At 44.0% G+C, this 20226-nt stretch overlaps 1 protein-coding gene and 1 non-coding gene across 2 annotated transcripts; both read right to left on the bottom strand.

The window, feature by feature from the left end:
* Positions 1-3208: 3208 nt before the first annotated feature.
* DPRX (divergent-paired related homeobox) lies at positions 3209-19022 on the bottom strand. The gene is given in 4 exon segments (XM_042231418.1): positions 3209-3351; positions 7119-7140; positions 7560-7748; positions 18996-19022. Coding segments are annotated over 4 exon segments (381 nt in total).
* On the bottom strand, positions 13156-13262 carry LOC114118145 (U6 spliceosomal RNA). The gene has a single exon (XR_003591689.1). It is a non-coding gene; the product is annotated as a U6 spliceosomal RNA (small nuclear RNA).
* Positions 19023-20226: the final 1204 nt, after the last annotated feature.

Raw genomic sequence — 20226 nt, 5'->3', positions numbered from 1 at the left:
CCTTTAATACAGAGTGAACTAAGTCAGAAAGAGAACAAATGTCATATATTAACACATACGTATGGAATCTAGAAAGATGGTTCTGATGGACATACCTGTAGGGCAGCAATAGAGAACACACTTTAGACACAGTGGGGGAAGGAAAGAGTGGGACGAATTGAGAGAGGGGCATTGAAACATATCCATTACCGTGTGTAACACAGACAGCTAGTGGGAAGTTGCTCTATAAGACACGGAGCTCAGACCCAGTGCTCTGTGACAGCCTAGAGGTGTGGGATGGGGTGGGAGGTGAGGGAGGAGGCTCAAGAGGGAGGGGACATACGTGTACCTCTGGCTGATTCATGGTGATGTATGGCGGAAACCAACATAATATTGTAAAGCAATTGTCTTCCAATTAAAACAAATAAATTTAAATATAATTAAATAAATAAATGATATGACCCAAAGTGAAGAGCCAATACAGACGTATCTCAGAGACGTTGCTTGTTTGGTTTTAGACAACCACAATAAAGAGAGCACTGTAATGAAGAGAGTCACACAAGTTTTCGTTTTCCAGGGCATGTAAAAGTTATGTTTACGCTACAGTGTAGTCTATTCAGTGTGCAAAGTATTCTGTACAAAAGAGCAATGTACACTCCTTAACTGAAAAGCACTTGGGACTTCATTGGTGGTCCAGTGGCTAAGTCTCTGCACTCACAATACAGGGGCCCCAGGTTCGATCCCTGGTCAGGGAACTGGATCCCACATGCCACAACTAAGACCTGGCACAGTCAAATAAGTAAATACAAATAAAATTTTTAAAAGGCATTTTATTACCAAAAAATACATGCTGGGACATCCCTTGTGGGCCAGTGACTAAGACTCCCTGCTCCCAGTACAGGTGGCCTGGGTTTGATCCCTGGTCAGGGAACTAGATCCCACATGTCGCAACTAAGATCAAAGATCCTGAATGCCGCAAGACTCGGGACAACCAAAAAAAAAAAAGCTAACAACGATCTGATAACCTAGGGTTGCAGCAAACCTTCAATTTGTAAAAAATGCAGTATCTTCAAAGGGCAGAAAAGGGAGGTGTGCCTGACCATGTGTATGTGTTGCTCAGTCACTGTCACATCTGACTCTTTGTGATTCCATGGGCTGTACTCCTCCAGGCTTCTCTGTCCTCCACTGTCTCCCAGAGTTTGCTCAAATTCATGTCCACTGAACGTATACATGTCTATGTATGTATACATATTAAAATTTGTATATGTATAATTAATTGGAGAAGGAAACGTCAACCTACTCCTGTAACCTTGCCTGGGAAATCCCATGGACTGGGGAGCCTGGTGAGTGATCACAGTCCATGGGGGTTGCAGAGAGTCAGACATGACTGAGCACGCACGCACAAAAACATACACAGTAGAATGAGGAACACAAAACATGTTAGAATGGTTGCCTCTGGTGGGAAAGAGAATGGAGAAAGAAACTGGAATTCTCTAAGGCCACCTGTAGTGCAGGGTCACGACTAAGAGGGAACTTGTGGGTGGGGAGTACACATCGAGGAGAGGGCTGGAAAACGAGGAGGTGAAGCCTCTGTTCTGAAGCTCCTGTGTGGATTAGAAGTGACAAAATCTCAGTACATCAACTATACTTTACCGCCCCCCCCCCAACAACAACAACAACAGAATTAACCCCAAAACTTCAGCACTGTAGACACACAAATGTAGGATGCCTTTATGAGACAGGTGCGCAGGGCTATCAGTGTCTACCTGCAAGAGTGTCATGCTCATATCTGACACATGCTACAAAGTAGACTGCATCAGCAACTCAAAGGACATGAATTTGAGCAACCTCTTGGAGATAGCGGAGGACTCTGGGAGGTAGTGGAGACAGAGGAGCCTGGCGGGCTACAGACCATGGGGTCACAGAGAGTTGGACACGACTGAGCAACTGAATAACAGCAAGCGCAAAATCCTACAGGTTCATGTCAAAGTACATGATTTGTTTATCACACTTTACTGTATTCATAAATGCCGCACACGCAGGGAGAGGGGTTAGTAGGAAGGAATCAGGAGCCTGAGAACTCTTTGGAAGATTTTATGGTGTTGCCATTGTCTTTGGGGTGGGGGTGGGGGCCATGCCCCACAGCTTGTGGGATCTTAGTTCCCCAACCAGGATCAAGCCTCGGCCCCTTGCAGTAGAAGCTGGGAGTCCTAACCTCCATACCATCAGGGAAGTCCCTTCCATTATCTTAAGAAAAGTAGAAGGAGAAAGGGGAAAAAAGAACAAAAGAGAAAAGAAACAGAAAAGTTGGGAGACTGCAGATATTTTGGTTGTCATCAGATATAAAATAATTGGGGAGGTGACCAAAGTGTAGGAAGTAGAAAAACAAGCCAACACCGACTAATTTCTTAAAAATATTTGTCCATTTATTTGGCTATGTCAGATCTTGGTTGTGGCATACGGGATCTAGTTCCCTGACCAGGGATTGAACCCAGGCCCGCTGCATTGGGAGCACATCGTTTTAGCCACTGGACCACCGGTGAAGTCTCATGACTAAATCTTATTAGCTGAACAATACTGAAGAAAAATTAAAAAAACAGAAACAAAATCAAAACAAAGAAGCAGGAAAAAAGAAGGTAACTGTCTTTACTAGTCCTATTATGTATTTATTTTTTTATCAAGGTATAAATTATGCAAAATAAAATACACAGATTTTATTTAAAATTTGTTTCTCCAGTTTTATTGAGATATAATTGACATATAACATTGTATAAGTTTAAGGTGTACAGCATGGTGACTGGATATAATTATATATGACAAAATGATTCCTGCCATGGCGTTAGTTAACATCTCCATCCCATCATACAATTCTCGCTTCTTTTTTGTGATGAGAACATTTTCCCCCGTCTATTTGCCATGAAGTGATGGGGCTGGATGTCATGATCTTAGCTTTTTGAATGTTGAATTTGAAGCCACCTTTTTCACTTTCTTCTTTCACCTTCATCAAGAGGTTTTTTAGCTCCTGTTTGCTTTCTGCCATAAGGGTGGTGTCATCTGCACATCTGAGGTTATTGATACTTCTCCCAGCAATCTTGATTCCAGCTTGGAATGGGAATCATGACAAATCATAACATATGACTTTCTGGGCCTGGCTTCTCTCAGAGCTTTGTGTCGAAAAAAAAAAAAAAAAAGAGCCCAAAGAATTAGAATTGAGGTTTGTAGAGACAGCTCAGGATTCTACAATGGGATAGAGGCAGTATATATTTGGGTCTTGGCAGCAGCCAACATGGACCATTTTGTGGCCCAGAGAATGGTCTGTGAGAGCCTTCAGGGCAGGCTGTATGGTGAGCTGGAAGGAAGGTATCAGAAGATCTGCACAAATAGGGATTCATGGGAGGCTCCAGAGAGAACCTTGGAGGTGCAGCCACATTCTCCTTGGCGGAGCCGATCTTGACCATGACCTCAGCGAATCGCTGTAGAATGTCTTGCTGTTCTGATGGGAAATTCTCATCTTTGGCTTTCTTGAATTTCACTCTACAATTCTTGAACCAATCATGAGGAGAGGATTTCAGAAGCATTTTTATTTTACTCAATCATTTAATTGATGTTTCTAGATGAGGACGGCTCTGGTTCCACATCTTGGCTTGTGGAACCCCTGCCAACCTATGGCCAGGAAGAAGCAGGAATGAGGCTGTGGGCACAGAAAGTGAGGCAGGGATCTGAGCCCCCAGAGCAAGATATTTGCTGCTGTTGTCCAGCCCCTAAGTCATGTCGCACTCTTTGGACCCCATGGATTGCAGCACCAGGCTCCCCTGTCCTGCACTATCTCCTGGAGTTTGCTCAAACTCATGTCCATTCAGTCTGTGATGTCATCCAACCATCTCTGTCACCCCCTTCTCCTCCTGTCCTCAATCTTTCCCAGCATCAGGGTCTTTTCCAATGCGTCTACTCTTTGCATCAGGTGGCTAAAGTATTGGAGCTTCCGTTTCAGCATCAGTCCTGATGAATATTCAGGGTTGATTTCCTTTAAGATTGACTGGTTTGATCTCTTTGCTGTCAAAGGAACTCTCAAGAGTCTTCTCCAGCACACAATTCAAAAGCATCCATTCTTAGGTGCTCAGCCTTATTTACGGCCCAGTTCTCTGATCACTACATGATTTCTGGAAAAACTATAGCTTAAACTATAAGGTAAGGCAAGGTATGGGAAAGCAAAGTGGTCAGCACTAGGGGGTGCCATAGCACGGATATCTGTACACAGTCCGCCGCTGGGCCAAATCTGACCATCACTTATTTTTGTTTTTTTGGTTTGTTTTGTTTTAAATTGCCTGGGAAAATTGTACTTGAAAATGTAAAGTTGAAAAAAAAAACCATGTAAACTTAAAAGTTATATTCTAAAACGAAAGGATTTGAGTCAGATTATGAAGGACCTTAAAGGCTAAGTGACAAACAAATTTTTTACAAAGACGTTGTGATGTGGACCATATTTAAAGTCTTCATTGAATTTGTTACAATATTTCTTCTATTTTCTTTTTCTTTTTTTCTTCTTCTCTTTTATGTTTTGGTTTTTGGCCCCAAGGCCTGTGGGATATTAGGCTCCTGACCAGATTGAACCTGCACCCTCTGCATTGGAAGGTGAAGTCTTAAGCACTGGACCACCAAGGAAATCCCTTTTTAAAATATATGTATATATTTTTGGCTGCACCGCTCAGCCTGCAGGATCTTAGTTCCCTGGCCAGGGGTGGAATTCACGCCCCCTGCAATGGAAAGTGGAGTCTTAGCCACCAGACTGTCCCTAAACAAATTTTCTTTCTCCAAAACAAACTTTTTAAGCAAAAACATTGATAACTGATCTGACGGCATGTTCCAAGGTTGACTGGAGATGAACTGATGGTAAGGAGTGCTTTGCAGAGGCCACTAAGTTAGATAAGAAAAGTGTTTACACAATCTAGGACAAAGCATTGACCTTGAAATAAAGACAAGGGGCAGAATTCAGGATATACTGCTAAAGAGATTGTGAAAAGAGTATTGGTGAAGGGTAGGGAATACGTGAACTGTGAACTTCCTGATGTTCCAGCTGGTTTTAGAAAAGGCAGAGGAACCAGAGATCAAATTGCCAACATCCGCTGGATCATGGAAAAAGCAAGAGAGTTCCAGAAAAACATCTATTTCTGCTTTATTGACTATGCCAAAGCCTTTGACTATGTGGATCACAACAAACTGTGGAAAATTCTGAAAGAGATGGGAATACCAGACCACCTGACCTGCCTCTTGAGAAACCTGTATGCAGGTCAGGAAGCTACAGTTAGAAGTGAACATGGAACAACAGACTGGTTCCAAATAGGAAAAGGAGTACGTCAAGGATGGACGTCAAGGCTGTATATTGTCACCCTGCTTATTTCACTTCTATGCAGAGTACATCATGAGAAATGTTGGACTGGAAGAAACGCAAGCTGGAATCAAGATTGCTGGGAGAAATATCAATAACCTCAGATATGCAGATGACACCACCCTTATGGCAGAAAGTGAAGAGGAACTAAAAGCCTCTTGATGAAAGTGAAAGAGAAGAGTGAAAAAGTTGGCTTAAAGCTCAACATTCAGAAAACGAAGATCATGGCATCCGGTCCCATCACTTCATAGGAAATAGATGGGAAAACAGTAGAAACAGTGTCAGACTTTATTTTTTGGGGGGCTCCAAAATCACTGCAGATGGTGACTGCAGCCATGAAATTAAAAGACGCTTACTCCTTGGAAGAAAACTTATGACCAACCTAGACAGCGTATTCAAAAGCAGAGACATTACTTTGCCGACTAAGGTCCGTCTAGTCAAGGCTATGGTTTTTCCTGTGGTCATCTATGGATGTGAGAGTTGGACTGTGAAGAAAGCTGAGTGCTGAAGAATTGATGCTTTTGAACTGTGGTGTTGGAGAAGACTCTTGAGAGTCCCTTGGACTGCAAGGAGATCCAACCGGTCCATTCTGAAGGAAATCAGCCCTGAGATTTCTTTAGAAGGAATGATGCTAAAGCTGAAACTCCAATACTTTGGCCACCTCATGCAGAGTTGACTCATTGGAAAAGACTCTGATGCTGGGAGGGATTGGGGGCAGGAGGAGAAGGGGACGACAGAGGATGAGATGGCTGGATGGCATCACCGACTTGATGAACATGAGTTTGAGTGAACTCTGGGAGATGGTGATGGACACGGAGGCCTGGCGTGCTGTGATTCACGGGGTCGCAGAATGGGACACGATTGGGCGACTGAGCTGAGCTGAGGGAGAAAACATGGCTTCCTTGGTGGCTCAGTGGTAAAGAACCTGCCTGCCAATGCAGGAGATGTGGGTTTGATCCCTGATTTCAGAAGATCCCTTGTAGGAGGGCATGACAACCCACTCCAGTATTCTTGCCTGGAGAATCCTACGAACAGAGGAGTCTGGAGGGCTATAGTGAAAGTGTTTCCAGGCAAGAGTGCTGGAGTGGATTGACATTTCCTTCTCAAGGGGATCTTCTTGACCCAGAAATTGAACCCGGGTCTCCCGCATTGCAGGCAGACAATTTACTGTCTAGCCACCAGGGAATCCCTGGAGAGCTATAGTCATTCGGACATGACTGAACGACCTAACAATAAATGGCAATGGTAGAAGCACTGCAGCTGGAATTTGGAGACATAAAGAGAGAGATTAAAGATAAGCCACTTAACGGTAATTGTGTGATCCACTATCTGTTTCAGTATGGCCCACGAGTTAAGAGGTCTTACATTTTGAAATGGTTGGGAGGAAAAAAAAAAAAAAAAACCAGCACAGAAGAATAATTTGTGACATGTGAATAACATATAACTTCTAATATGTGTCCATGAAGTCATATGGAACACAAAATATCCATGGAATTCTCCAGGCAAGAATGCTGGAGTGGTTGCCATTTCCTTCCCTAAAGGATCTTCCTTACCCAGGAATCATATGCGTGTCTTCTGCATTGTAGGCAGATTCTTTGCCTTCTGAGTCACCAGGGAAGCCCATATGAGAACACAGACACATCTATTTGTTTTCACAACCTTGATGGCTGTTCCTATGCTGCTATCAAGGCAGAATTTAACAGTTGTGGCAGAGATTGTATGGCTCGCAAGTGTTTACTATCTGGTCCTTTACACAAAAATTTTCCCATCTTGCTCTAGGGGTTAAAGGAGAGAGGGTAATAGGGTATGGGTGGTAGTCTGGGTCTTCAGAGTCTTGGGGATTGCAGTGGTATCAAGCCTCAGGAATTATCCTAGAAATCAGCCCTGGTTATTCATTGGAAGGACTGATGCTGAAGCTGAAGCTCCAATACTTTGGCCACTGGATGCAACAAGTCATTGAGAAACACTCTGATGCTGGGAAAGATTGAAGGCAGGAGGAGAAGGGGGCTGAGGAGGATGAGATGGTTAGATAGCATCACTGACTCAATGAGGATGAATTGAGCAAACTCTGGGAAATGGTGAAGGACAGGGGAGCCTGGAAGGCTGCAGTCCACAGGGTTGCAACATGACTTGGCAACTGAAGAAGAAGAACAACAAATGAGGTGGCCTAGTGAGATGGGGCTTGTTTTCTGACCTGCAGGACTGTTAGGTGGAGCTTCATTTTTGAGGCCATTTCTCTCTGGAGGCCAAGGGTGGGGTATGGGTTTTTTTTATTTTGAAGAAAATTTTAATATGCCAACTGTTTCTCCGTGAATATGGTTCATTTCCTTTTTGAGTGCTTGCGATACTTTCCTAGGAAGGAGAGAAAGGCAGGAATGAGATGCTAAAGTCAGTTTCATTTTCAAAAGCCTGAATTTCCCCCTTCCTCTCTCCAGAGGTCAAGCTTGCCTCTCCAGTGACTGAAATGCCCAGATATTCATACACAATGTGGATGATGTTGGCAAAAAAAAAAAAAAAAAAGATGTACAACTTGAGAGTTATGAGTTAAGTTTTACTTGGGGCAAAATGAGGACTGCAGCCTGGGAGGCAGCATCTCAGATAGCTCTGAGAGACTGCTCCAAAGCAGCAATGGGGGAAAGTCAATATATAAGGGTTTGGTGAAGGGGGAGTTCAATGCCGTGAAGCATTCATTTTACACAAGGATTTTGTTAGTCATGGAGATCTGATGTCACCATGAAGGGATTTAGTGCTTCCTTAGATATGAAGAGATGCAAGGATTGAGATCATAAAGTAAGTGTGAGTAGTTCAGTTGTGCCCAACTCTTTGGGACCCCATGGACTGCAGCCCACCAGGCTCCTCTATCCATGAGATTTTCCAGACAAGGGAAGACCTTGAGATCCAAAATCTGTTCCTAAAAACATCTAACTATCTAAAGACCTGTCCCACCAGATTCCCTGGAGAACAGAGTGCTTCACTCCACCCTGAACTCCCTCAGGGACTGTTTAAGGTCAACAGCTATAGCAGCATTGGGTTCAATCTCCGAAGAGGCAGATGACAAATGTCTTTTTTGTTCAGTCATTGGCAATGCTCTTGGTAAGTGCCAATTTGTAGTTGACAATGGCTTTCCTACTAAAGCCTTTCTCTAAAGCCTCATCTTTTGTCACTGTTGCTATCTAAATACCCACCACAGGAAAAGTGAAAGTGAAAGTCACTCAGTCATGTCTGACTCTTTGCAGACCCATGGACTATACAGCCCGTGGAATTCTCTAGGCCAGAATATTGGAGTAGCCTTTCCCCTCCAGGCAGATTCTTTACCCAACTGAGCCTCAAGGTAAGCCCCACCACAGGAAAGGGTTATTTAAATATAGATTCCTGAATCCCAAGTTTGGATTCTTTTTTTTTTTTTTTTTTTTTTGCGAGTAGGGAATACGAACAACTCTATCCAATGTACGTGATTTTATCCTTGTCCTTCATCCCATTTTTACTAATAACTTTTCTCAAATTCAGGTAATCTTTTCGGAACACCAGCAATGAAATGGGAAAACAAGATCACTGCTCTCCTAAACCCATAGAATGAACCCTATAGATTTTGGATGATTGTGACCTATTGATATAGGTTCATCAACAGTAATTCCAGTGTTCATGTATGGATGTGAGAGTTGGGCTGTGAAGAAGCCTGAGGGCCGAAGAATTGATGCTTTTGAACTGTGGTGTTGGAGAAGACTCTTGAGAGTCCCTTGGACTGCAAGGAGATCCAACCAGTCCATCCTAAAGGAGATCAGCCCTGGGTGTTCATTGGAAGGACCAAAGCTGAAGCTGAAACTCCAATACTTTGGCCACCTCACGCGAAGAGTTGACTCACTGGAAAAACCCTGATGTTGGGAGGGATTGGGGGAAGGAGGAGAAGGGGATGACAGAGGATGAGATAGCTGGATGGCATCACTGACTAGACGGACATGAGCTTGAGTGAACTCCGGAAGTTGGCGATGGACAGGGAGGCCTGGCGTGCTGTGATTCATGAGGTCGCAAAGAGTTGGACATGACTGAGTGACTGAACTGAACTGAATATATGTACCACTCAGTGTGGGATGTTGCTTCAGGGAGGAGCAATGCCTGTGTGGGGACAGGAGGTTTGAGGGAGATTTCTGTCCTTCTGTTCAATTTTTCTGTGAAGCTAAACCTACTCTAATAAAAGTCTAATAATAATAATACTGTTTTCATGGACATTACACTTCAGCAGAGCCACACATACACAGAGTATTAAAATATACACTATATTAGGGACTGACCCTGATGGTTCAGTGTGAAGACTCCACACTTCCAATGCAGGGGCCACAGGTTTGATGCCTTGTTGGGGAACTAAGATCTCACATGCCACATGGTACAACCAATAAAATAAAATAGTTAAAATATATATACACACTGTGTTAAATACTGCTAACGTGACCAAGGAAGGCTCTATGGGGCTTGCCTGAGGAGACTCTCCCCCATATCCTCTCCTTTGGCTCGTCTCTGAAGCACCAAGATAATAATATCTTATGCACATTTCCTGAGTTGTTGTACAGAAGCTAGAAACCCCTCCCCTCAAATGGAAGATTTTTAACTATTTGATGACCATGGGCCCGTAGCCCCCAGACCTACTGGTGCCTAAGGATGGATACTGTTAATCCCTGTGACATCACTCTGTTGTTTAGTCACTAAGTCAGGTCCAACTCTTTTCAATCCCATGGACTGCAGCCTGCCGGGCTCCTCTATTCAGGAGATTTCCCAGGCAAGAATACTGGAGCAGGTTGCCATTTCCTTCTTCAGGGGATCTTTCCGACCCAGGGATCAAGCCCTCATCTGCTATATTGTCAAGTGGACTCTTTACTGCTGAGTAAGTGGATTCTTTACCGCTGAGCCACCTAGGAAGCCCTGTTACCCTACCATTAACCAGAGAATTGTACATAAGCTAACCTGGAAGTCTTCTCTCTCATCTTGTCTTTAAAAAGGCTTTGCTGGAACTTCCCTGGTAATCCAGTGGTTAAGAATCTGCTTTGCAATGCAGGGGACATGGGTTTGATCAATGGTCGGTGAACTAAGATTGTTGCAAGGAAGAGTCAATTCTGACTCCATGTTGGAACTGTCTCTGACTTGCTTTTTATTGCTGTTGTTATTATGCATGCGTGCTAAGTCTCTACAATCGTGTCGGACTCTTTGTGACCCCATGGACTGGTGTAGCCTGCCAAGCTCTTCTGTCCGTGGGGATTCTCCAGGCAAGAATGCTAGATTAAGTTGCCATGTCCTCCTCTGTATAATCATAGGGGATCTGATTTAGGTCATACCTGAATGGTCTAGCAGTTTTCCCTACTTTCTTCAATTTAAGTCTGAATTTGGTAATAAGGAGTTCATGATCTGAGCCACAGTCAGATGTTTCTGTTGACTATATAGAACTTCTCCATCTTTGGCTGCAAAGAATATAATCAATCTGATTTTGGTGTTGACCATCTGGTGATGTCCATGTATAGAGTCTTCTCTTGTGTTGTTGGAAGAGGGTGTTTACTATGACCAGTGCATTTTCTTAGCAAAACTTTATTACTCTTTGCCCTACTTCATTCCACATTCCAAGGCCAAATTTGCCTGTTATTCCAGGTGTTTTTTGACTTCCTACTTCTGCATTCCAGTCCCCTATAATGAAAAGGACATCTTTTTTGGGTGTTAGTTCTAAAAGGCCTTGTAGGTCTTCATAGAGCAGTTCAACATCAGCTTCTTCAGCATTACTGGTTGGGGCATAGACTTGGATTAGTGTGATATGGAATGGTTTGCCTTGGAAACGAACAGAAATCATTCTGTCATTTTTGAGATTACATCCAAGTACTGCATTTCGGACTCTTTTGCTGACCGTGATAGCTACTCCATTTCTTCTGAGGGATTGCTGCCCGCAGTAGTAGATATAATGGTTATCTGAGTTACATTCACCCATTCCAGTCCATTTTAGTTCTCTGATTCCTAGAATGTTGATGCTCACTCTTGCCATCTCCTGTTTGACCACTTCCAATTTGCCTTGATTTATGGACCTGACATTCCAGATTCCTATGCAGTATTGCTTTTACAGCATAGGACCTTGCTTCTATCACCAGTCACACCCACAGCTGGTATTGTTTTGCTTTGGCTTTATCCCTTCATTCTTTCTGGAGTTATTTCTCCACTGATCTCCACTAGCATATTGGGCACCTACTGACCTGAGTACGTCAAGGCTGGATATTGTCACCCTGCTTGTTTAACTTATATGCAGAGTACATCATGAGAAATGCTGAACTGGAAGAAACACAAGCTGGAATCAAGATTGCCAGGAGAAATATCAGTAACCTCAGATATGCAGATGACACCAGCCTTATGGCAGAAAGTGAAGAGGAGCTAAAAAGCCTCTTGATGAAAGTGAAAGAGGAGAGTGAAAAAGTTGGCTTAAAGCTCAACATTCAGAAAACGAAGATCACGGCGTCCAGTCCCATCACTTCATGGGAAATAGATGGGGAAACAGTGGAAACAGTGTCAGACTTTATTTTTATTTATTTATTTATTTAAGTTAATAAAAAAAACAAATTTTTTTTCACAGTCTGGGGGCTGGAGGTTTGAGATCAGGATGCCAGCATAGTTGGGTGAGGACCCCTTTTTGGGTCACAGACCTCTTGTAGTGTCCCTACATGACAGAAAGAGTGAGGGATCTCTGTGGGGTCTTTTATTTATATATTTTTTAGTTTATTTAAATTTTTATTTTTACTTTAGTTTACAATACTGTATTGGTTTTGCCATACATTGACATGAATCCACCACAGGTGTACATGCTTTCCCAAACATGAACCCCCCTCCCACCTCCCTCCCCATAACATCTCTCTGGGTCATCCCCGTGCATCAGCCCCAAGCATCCTGTATCCTGCATCGGACATAGACTGGCGATTCGTTTCTTACATGATAGTATACATGTTCCAATGCCATTCTCCCAAATCATCCCACCCTCTCCCTCTCCCTCAGAGTCCAAAAGTCTGCTCTACACATCCGTGTCTCTTTTGCTGTCTCACATACAGGGTCATCATTGCCATCTTTCTAAATTCCATATGTATGTGTTAGTATACTGTATTGGTGTTTTTCTTTCTGGCTTACTTCACTCTGTATAATCGGCTCCAGTTTCATCCATCTCATCAGAACTGATTCAAATGTATTCTTTTTAATGGCTGAGTAACACTCCATTGTGTATATGTACCACAGCTTTCTTATCCATTCATCTGCTGATGGACATCTAGGTTATTTCCATGTCCTGGCTATTATAAACAGTGCTGCGATGAACATTGGGGTACATGTGTCTCTTTCAATTCTGATTTCCTCGGTGTGTATGCCCAGCAGTGGGATTGCTGGGTCATAAGGCAGTTCGATTTGCAGTTTTTTAAGGAATCTCCACACTGTTCTCCATAGTGGCTGTACTCGTTTGCATTCCCACCAACAGTGTAGGAGGGTTCCCTTTCCTCCACACCCTCTCCAGCATTTATTGCTTGCAGACTTTTGGATCGCAGACATTCTGACTGGTGTGAAGTGGTACCTCCTTGTGGTTTTGATTTCCATTTCTCTCTCTAATAATGAGTGATGTTGAGCATCTTTTCACGTGTTTGTTAACCATCCGTATGTCTTCTTTGGAGAAATGTCTATTTAGTTATTTGGCCCATTTTTTGATTGGGTCGTTTATTTTTCTAGAATTGAGCTGCATAAATTGCTTGTATATTTTTGAGATTAGTTGTCTGTCAGTTGCTACATTTGCTAAAAATATGGAACACTTCATGAATTTTCATGTCATCCTTGCGCAGTTGCCATGCTAATCTTCTCTGTATCGTTCCAATTTTAGTATATGTGCTGCCGAAGCGAGCACCAGACTTTATTTTTTGGGGCTCCAATATCACTGCAGATGGTGATTGCAGCCATGAAATTAAAAGACGCTTACTCTTTGGAAGAAAAGTTATGACCAACCTAGATAGCATATTCAAAAGCAGAGACATTACTTTGCCAACTAAGGTCCATCTAGTCAAGGCTATGGTTTTTCCTGTGGTCATCTATGGATATGAGAGTTGGACTGTGAAGAAGACTGAGCGCAGAAGAATTGATGCTTCTGAACTGTGGTGTTGGAGAAGACTCTTGAGAGTCCCTTGGAATGCAAGGACATCCAACCAGTCCATTCTGAAGAAAATCAACCTTGGGATTTCTTTGGAAGGAATGATGCTAAAGCTGAAACTCCAGTACTTTGGCCACCTCATGTGAAGAGTTGCCTCATTGGAAAAGACTCTGATGCTGGGAGGGATTTGGGGCAGGAGGAGAAGGAGGTGACCGAGGATGAGATGGCTGGATGGCATCACAGACTCGATGGACATGAGTCTGAGTGAACTCCAGGAGATGGTGATGAACAGGGAGGCCTGGCGTGCTGCGATTCATGGGGTCGCAAAGAGTCAGACATGACTGAGCGACTGAACTGAACTGAACTGACCTGGAGAGTTCCTCTTTCAGTATCCTATCATTTTGCTTTTCCATACTGTTCATGGGGTTCTCAAGGCAAGAATACTGAAGTGGTTTGCCATTCCCTTCTCCAGTGGACCACATTCTGTCAGACCTCTCCACCATGACCCACCTGTCTTGGGTTGCCCCAAGGGCATGGCTTAGTTTCATTGAGTTAGACAAGGCTGTGGTCCTAGTGTGATTAGATTGACTAGTTTTCCGTGATTATGGTTTCTGCGTGTCTGCCATCTGATGCCCTCTTGCAACACCTACCATTTTATTGAGTTTCTCTTACCTTGGGCGTGGGGTATCACTTCACGGCTGCTCCAGCAAAGCGCAGCTGCTGCTCCTTACCTTGGACGAAGGGTATCTCCTCACCACCGCCCTTCCTGACCTTCAAAGTGGAATAGCTCCTCTAGACCCTCCTGCGTGCGTGCAGCCACTGCTCCTTAGATGTAGGGTGGCTCCTCCCAGCCACTGCCCCTGACATTGGATACCCCTGACCTCGGACCAAATTCAGACTTAAATTGAAGAAAGTAGGGAAAACCGCTAGACCATTCAGGTATGATCTAAATCAAATCCCTTATGATTATACAATGGAAGTGAGGAATAGATTTAAGGGCCTAGATCTGATAGATAGAGTGCCTGATGAACTATGGAAGGAGGTTCATGACATGGTAAAGGAGACAGGGAGCAAGAAAATCCCCATGGAAAAGAAATGCAAAAAAGCAAAATGGCTGTCTGAGGAGGCCTTACAAATAGCTGTGAAAAGAAGAGAGGTGAAAAACAAAGGAGAAAAGGAAAGATATAAGCATCTGAATGCAGAGTTCCAAAGAATAGCATGGAGAAATAAGAAAGCCTTCTTCAGCGATCAATGCAAAGAAACAGAGGAAAACAACAGATTGGGAAAGACCAGAGATCTCTTCAAGAAAATTAGAGATATCAAGGGCACATTTCATGCAAAGATGGGCTCGATAAAGGACAGAAATGATCTGGACTTAACAGAAGCAGAAGATATTAAGAAGAGATGGCAAGAATACACAGAAGAACTCTACAAAAAAGATCTTTATGACCCAGATAATCACGATGGTGTGATCACTCATCTAGAGCCAAATATCCTTGGAATGTGAAGTGTGTGGGCCTTAGAAATCATCACTACGAACAAAGCTAGTGGAGGTGATGGAATTCCAGTTGAGCTATTTCAAATCCTGAAAGATGATGCTCTGAGAGTGCTGCACTCAATATGCCAGCAAATTTGGAAAACTCAGCAGTGGCCACAGGACTGGAAAAGGTCAGTTTTCATTCCAATCCCAAAGAAAGGCAATGCCAAAGAATGCTCAAACTACCGCACAATTGCACTCATCTCACATGCTAGTAAAGCAATGCTCAAAATTCTCCAAGCCAGGCTTCAGCAATACGTGAACTGTGAATTTCCTGATGTTCAAACTGGCTTTAGAAAAGGCAAAGAAACCAGAGATCAAATTGCCAACATCTCCTGGATCATGGAAAAAGCAAGAGAGTTCCAGAAAAACATCCATTTCTGCTTTATTGACTATGCCAAAGCCTTTGACTGTGTGGATCACAAGAAACTATGGAAAATTCTGAAAGAGGTGGGAATACCAGACCACCTGACCTGCCTCTTGAGAAACCTGTATGCAGGTCAGGAAGCAACAGTTAGAACTGGACATGGAACAACAGACTGGTTCCAAATAGGAAAAGGAGTACGTCAAGGCTGTATATTGTCACCCTGCTTATTTCACTTCTATGCAGAGTACATCATGAGAAATGTTGGACTGGAAGAAACACAAGCTGGAATCAAGATTGCCAGGAGAAATATCAGTAACCTCAGATATGCAGATGGCACCACCCTTATGGCAGAAAGTGAAGAGGAACTAAAAGCCTCTTGATGAAATTGAAAGAGGAGAGTGAAAAAGTTGGCCGAAAGCTCAACGTTCAGAAAACTAAGATCATGGCATCCGGCCCCATCACTTCATGGGAAATAGATGGGAAACAGTGGAAACAGTGTCAGACTTTATTTTGGGGGGCTCCAAAATCACTGCAGATGGTGATTGCAGCCATGCAATTAAAAGATGCTTACTCCTTGGAAGAAAAGTTATGACCAATCTAGATAGCATATTCAAAAGCAGAGACATTACTTTGCTGACTAAGGTCCGTCTAGTCAAGGCTATGGTTTTTCCAGTAGTTATGTATGGATGCAAGAGTTGGACTGTGAAGAAGGCTGAGCACCAAAGAATTGATGCTTTTGAAGTGTGGTGTTGGAGAAGACTCTTGAGAGTCCCTTGGACTGCAAGGACATCCAACCAGTCCATTCTGAAGGAGATCAGCCCTGGGATTTCTTTGGAAGGAATGATGCTAAAGCTGAAATCCAGTACTTTGGCCGCCTCATGCGAAGAGTTGAGTCATTGGAAAAGACTCTGATGCTGGGAGGGATCGGGGGCAGTAGGAGAAGGGGATGACAGAGGATGAGATGGCTGGATGGCATCAGTGACTCGATGGACGTGAGTCTGAGTGAACTCTGGGAGTTGGTGATGGACAGGGAGGCCTGGCGTGCTACGATTCATGGGGTTGCAAAGAATCGGACACGACTGAGTGACTGAACTGAACTGTCCTCCTCTAGGGAATATTCCTGACCCAAGGATCAAACAGGAGTCTCTTGTGTCTCCTGCATTGGCAGGCAGGTTGTTTACTGCTAGAACCAGCTATCAGTCAGTCAGTGAAGTCACTCAGTCGTGTCCGACTCTTTGCGACCCCATGGACTGTAGCCTACCAGGCTCCTCCGTCCGTGGGATTTTCCAGGCAAGAGTGCTGGAGTGGATTGCCATTTCCTTCTCCAGGGGATCTCCCAACACAGGAATCGAACCCGGGTCTCCCGCATTGCAGGCAGACACTTTACCATCTGAGCCACCAAGGAAGAACCAGCTGTAATCATACATAATGGCCAGCCTCAGAGAACCCTGCCCTTCAACCTGACTGTTAGACTAAAGTCCTTTGTTCAGCTCACAGAGAGATGATCTGACCAGCCCACCTGTGAATGCCTGCAGGAGATTACCACTGAAGGCCGGTTGTCCTGGAGATGTTTTGCAAGATTATGGCCCTTTTTAACTTTCATTTCTCACTGTCTCTGTCTCTCCCTCTACATTCTCCATTTTTTTTTTTTAACCTTACTTCCTCACCTTCCCCTATCTCTGTTCTATAAAACAATCTGGCATCCAGACCCCAATAAGATGGTTATTTTGAGTCATTAGTCTGCCATCTTCTCCGTCAACTGGCTTTGCTAAGGAAGTCTCTTCCTTGCCTCAGCACCTCGTTTCAGATTCATTTGCCTGTCGTGCAGCAGAGCAGAGTGAGCTTGGACTCTGTAATAAGTCCAATACTTTCAGAGCAGCTAAGCTCTTGTGTTGTTACAGAAGCCTGAACACTGTGTCTAAAGATACCACATGATGCAATGAAGATCTTGAGTGCTACAACTAAGACCTTGTGCAGCCAAATAAATAAATAAAAATAAAATTTAAATCTATTAGAGGGCATTGTTGGGGAATATCTTTATGACCTCTGAGTAGGGATGGACTTGAAATTAGATATAAAATGAGAAAACCATTAAAGAAAAAAGATGGAAACATTTGACTATACTATAATTAAATGTCATTCAAAGATTTTTAAGGGAGTGGAAAAAATCAATTAAAGGGATAAAAAAAAAAAACCCTTAATATGCATAGACTTTACTGTAAACAATGGCTGTCTGGCTTGGTTATCTGTAAAACCAGACCTCTAACCATTACCACTTTAAAAGATTTGAGTGGCTGAATCAGATCACACCTGAAGTGTAGCAGAAGCCCTGAAATCTACTCAATGCTCAGTAAAATGAGCTTTCCAAATTTCCAGAAGTCTCAACCAGATTTCTTAAGAGAAAGTGAAGTGAAGTTGCTCAGTCGTGTCCGACTCTTTGCGACCCCATGGACTGTAGCGCACCAGGCTCCTCCATCCATGGAATTTTTCAGGCAAGGATACTGGAGTGGGTTGTCATTTCGTTCTCCAAACCAGATTTCTTGGTGGAGCCTATATACTGTGACAAAATCATCCTCTTAAGGGTTTCCCTGGTGGCTCAGACGGTAAAGCATCTGCCTGCAATGCGGGAGACCTGGGTTCAATTCCTGGGTTGGGAAGATCCCCTGGAGAAGGAAATGGCAATCCACTCCAGCACTGTTGCCTGGAAAATCCCATGGACGGAGGAGCCTGATAGGCTACAGTCCATGGGGTCGCAAAGAGTCAGACACGACTCAGCGACTTCACTTAAGGGTTTCCCTGGTGGCTAAGAGGTTAAAGCATCTGCCTACATCTGCCCGCAATGCGGGAAAGCTGGGTTCAATCCCTGGATTGGGAAGATGCCCTGGAGAAGGAAATGGCAACCCACTCCAGTATTCTTGCCTGGAGAATCCCATGGATGGAGGAGCCTGGTGGGCTATAGTCCACTAGGCTGCAAAGAGTGGGACACCACTGAGCTACTTCACTTTCACTTTCAAGAGGGATCAGAGTGCCCATTTCTCAAGGATCAGAGGAATTATGAGTTAACAAAGGGAAGGTCTGGAATTCAGACTAAGACTTGGCATTGCCTCTGACTGGGTTTGCCCTCAGATGACAACTACTAAGCCGTCTCCACCAGCCTTGTCAATTGTGTTCAACTTCTTCACATACCTTTCCTTCAGCTCTCTCTCCTCTGACTTACCTTTAAAAAAATAATAATTTCATTTATTTATTTGCTTATTTTTGGCTATGCAGTGTCTTCCTTGCTTCACAGGCTTTTCTCTAGTTGCAGCGAGCAGGGGCTACCTTTTGTTGCAATGCGTGGGCATCTCCTTTCAAGGGCTTGTCTTACTGCAGAGCACGGGCTCCAGGGCATGCGAGCTTCTATAGTTGCAGCATATGGGTTCAGTAGTTGCAGCTCATGGGGTTTAGAGCACAGGCTCAGCAGTGGCGGCACATGGGCTCAGCTGCTCTGCAGCATGTGGAATCTCCCTAGACCAGGGATTGAACTCATGTCTCCTACACTGGCAGGTGGATTCTTCGCCACAGACCCACCAGGGAGGCCCTGACTTACCTTCTGAAGTGTCGTCTGCATCGACATCCTGTTATCCAAATGTGCTTCTATGTTTCTAGTGCTTCTAGTAATAAGAAATGGCAAAATTCGCATCAAGACTTAAATACCTCCTTTGACAGCCATACCCCAGTCCCGCCCACTCCATGTCTCCCATCCTCATCCACTAATCTGATCCCTGGTCTTCTGGAGCCTGTAGATCTCTCCCATTTCTGTCATTAATCTGATATTTGTTAAGCACAGATTTGAAATGGAGCAGGACCCTATGGTCCTCCCTGCTCCAACCTCATCCTCCACCTGTCTGTTGTCTGTGGGGAAACTTCAGCCAAGGAATAAGTTTAGTCAGAGAAGTGAGAAGATGCAGACACAAAGGAAGACAGTCAAAGGAGACCAGATGATACCAGTTTAGTCATTAGGCAAAGTCAAGAACCTTCAGATCCTTCTCTAGGTCTATAGACGGGATTCTGAGCCATATCCTATGAGCTGTCCCGTAGAGACTGAAACCCCCACCAGGTGAAAGAAGTTAAGGACCGGATGACCAGACTGCAGCCATGACAACAGCTGCCACAGTTCTGAGAATTGGCCCTAAGGATATGGGAACCATCCAATCCTGGAGCTGAAGATAAGCAGCACTGAAAACAATCGAGATGATGCTGATCTGACCACTGATGACCAATTAATTTCAAGATGACTGTCAGAGCTGACTGTGCTGTTTCTTCATGACGCCCCTCTCCCCCCATCTAAAAAAGCTCTTGCCCACTGGTTGTCAGTGGGGTGGGGATAGTTGGACTTTGGGCAGGATTCCACATCCCACCCTCTCCACCTCATTGCCAACATCTAAAATAAAGCAAACTTTTCTTTCCACCAACCTGGCTTCTTTATTGATATTTGAGCAGTGGGTATCTGGAAAACAGTTTTCATTACAGACTGATTTTACTTTTCAAAGTGAAACCCACAAACCAACCTCATGGCATCACCCGGGAGCTTGTTAAAATGCAGAATCTCTGCCTGTTGTTCAAAGGGTACAAATTTCCAGCTATGGGATTAATGAGTTCTAGGGATTTAATGGGAAAAGGCAATGGCAACCCACTCCAGTACTCTTGCCTGGGAAATCCCATGGATGGAGGAGCCTGGTAGGCTACAGTCCATGGGGTCTCGAAGAGTTGGACAGGACTGAGCAACTTCACTTTCACTTTTCACTTTCATGCACTGGAGAAGGAAATGGCAACCCACT

This window comes from Ovis aries, chromosome 14, assembly GCF_016772045.2.
Source record: "Ovis aries strain OAR_USU_Benz2616 breed Rambouillet chromosome 14, ARS-UI_Ramb_v3.0, whole genome shotgun sequence".
Classification (NCBI taxonomy): Eukaryota; Metazoa; Chordata; class Mammalia; order Artiodactyla; family Bovidae; genus Ovis; species Ovis aries.
This window is presented reverse-complemented; position numbering and strand designations above follow the sequence as displayed.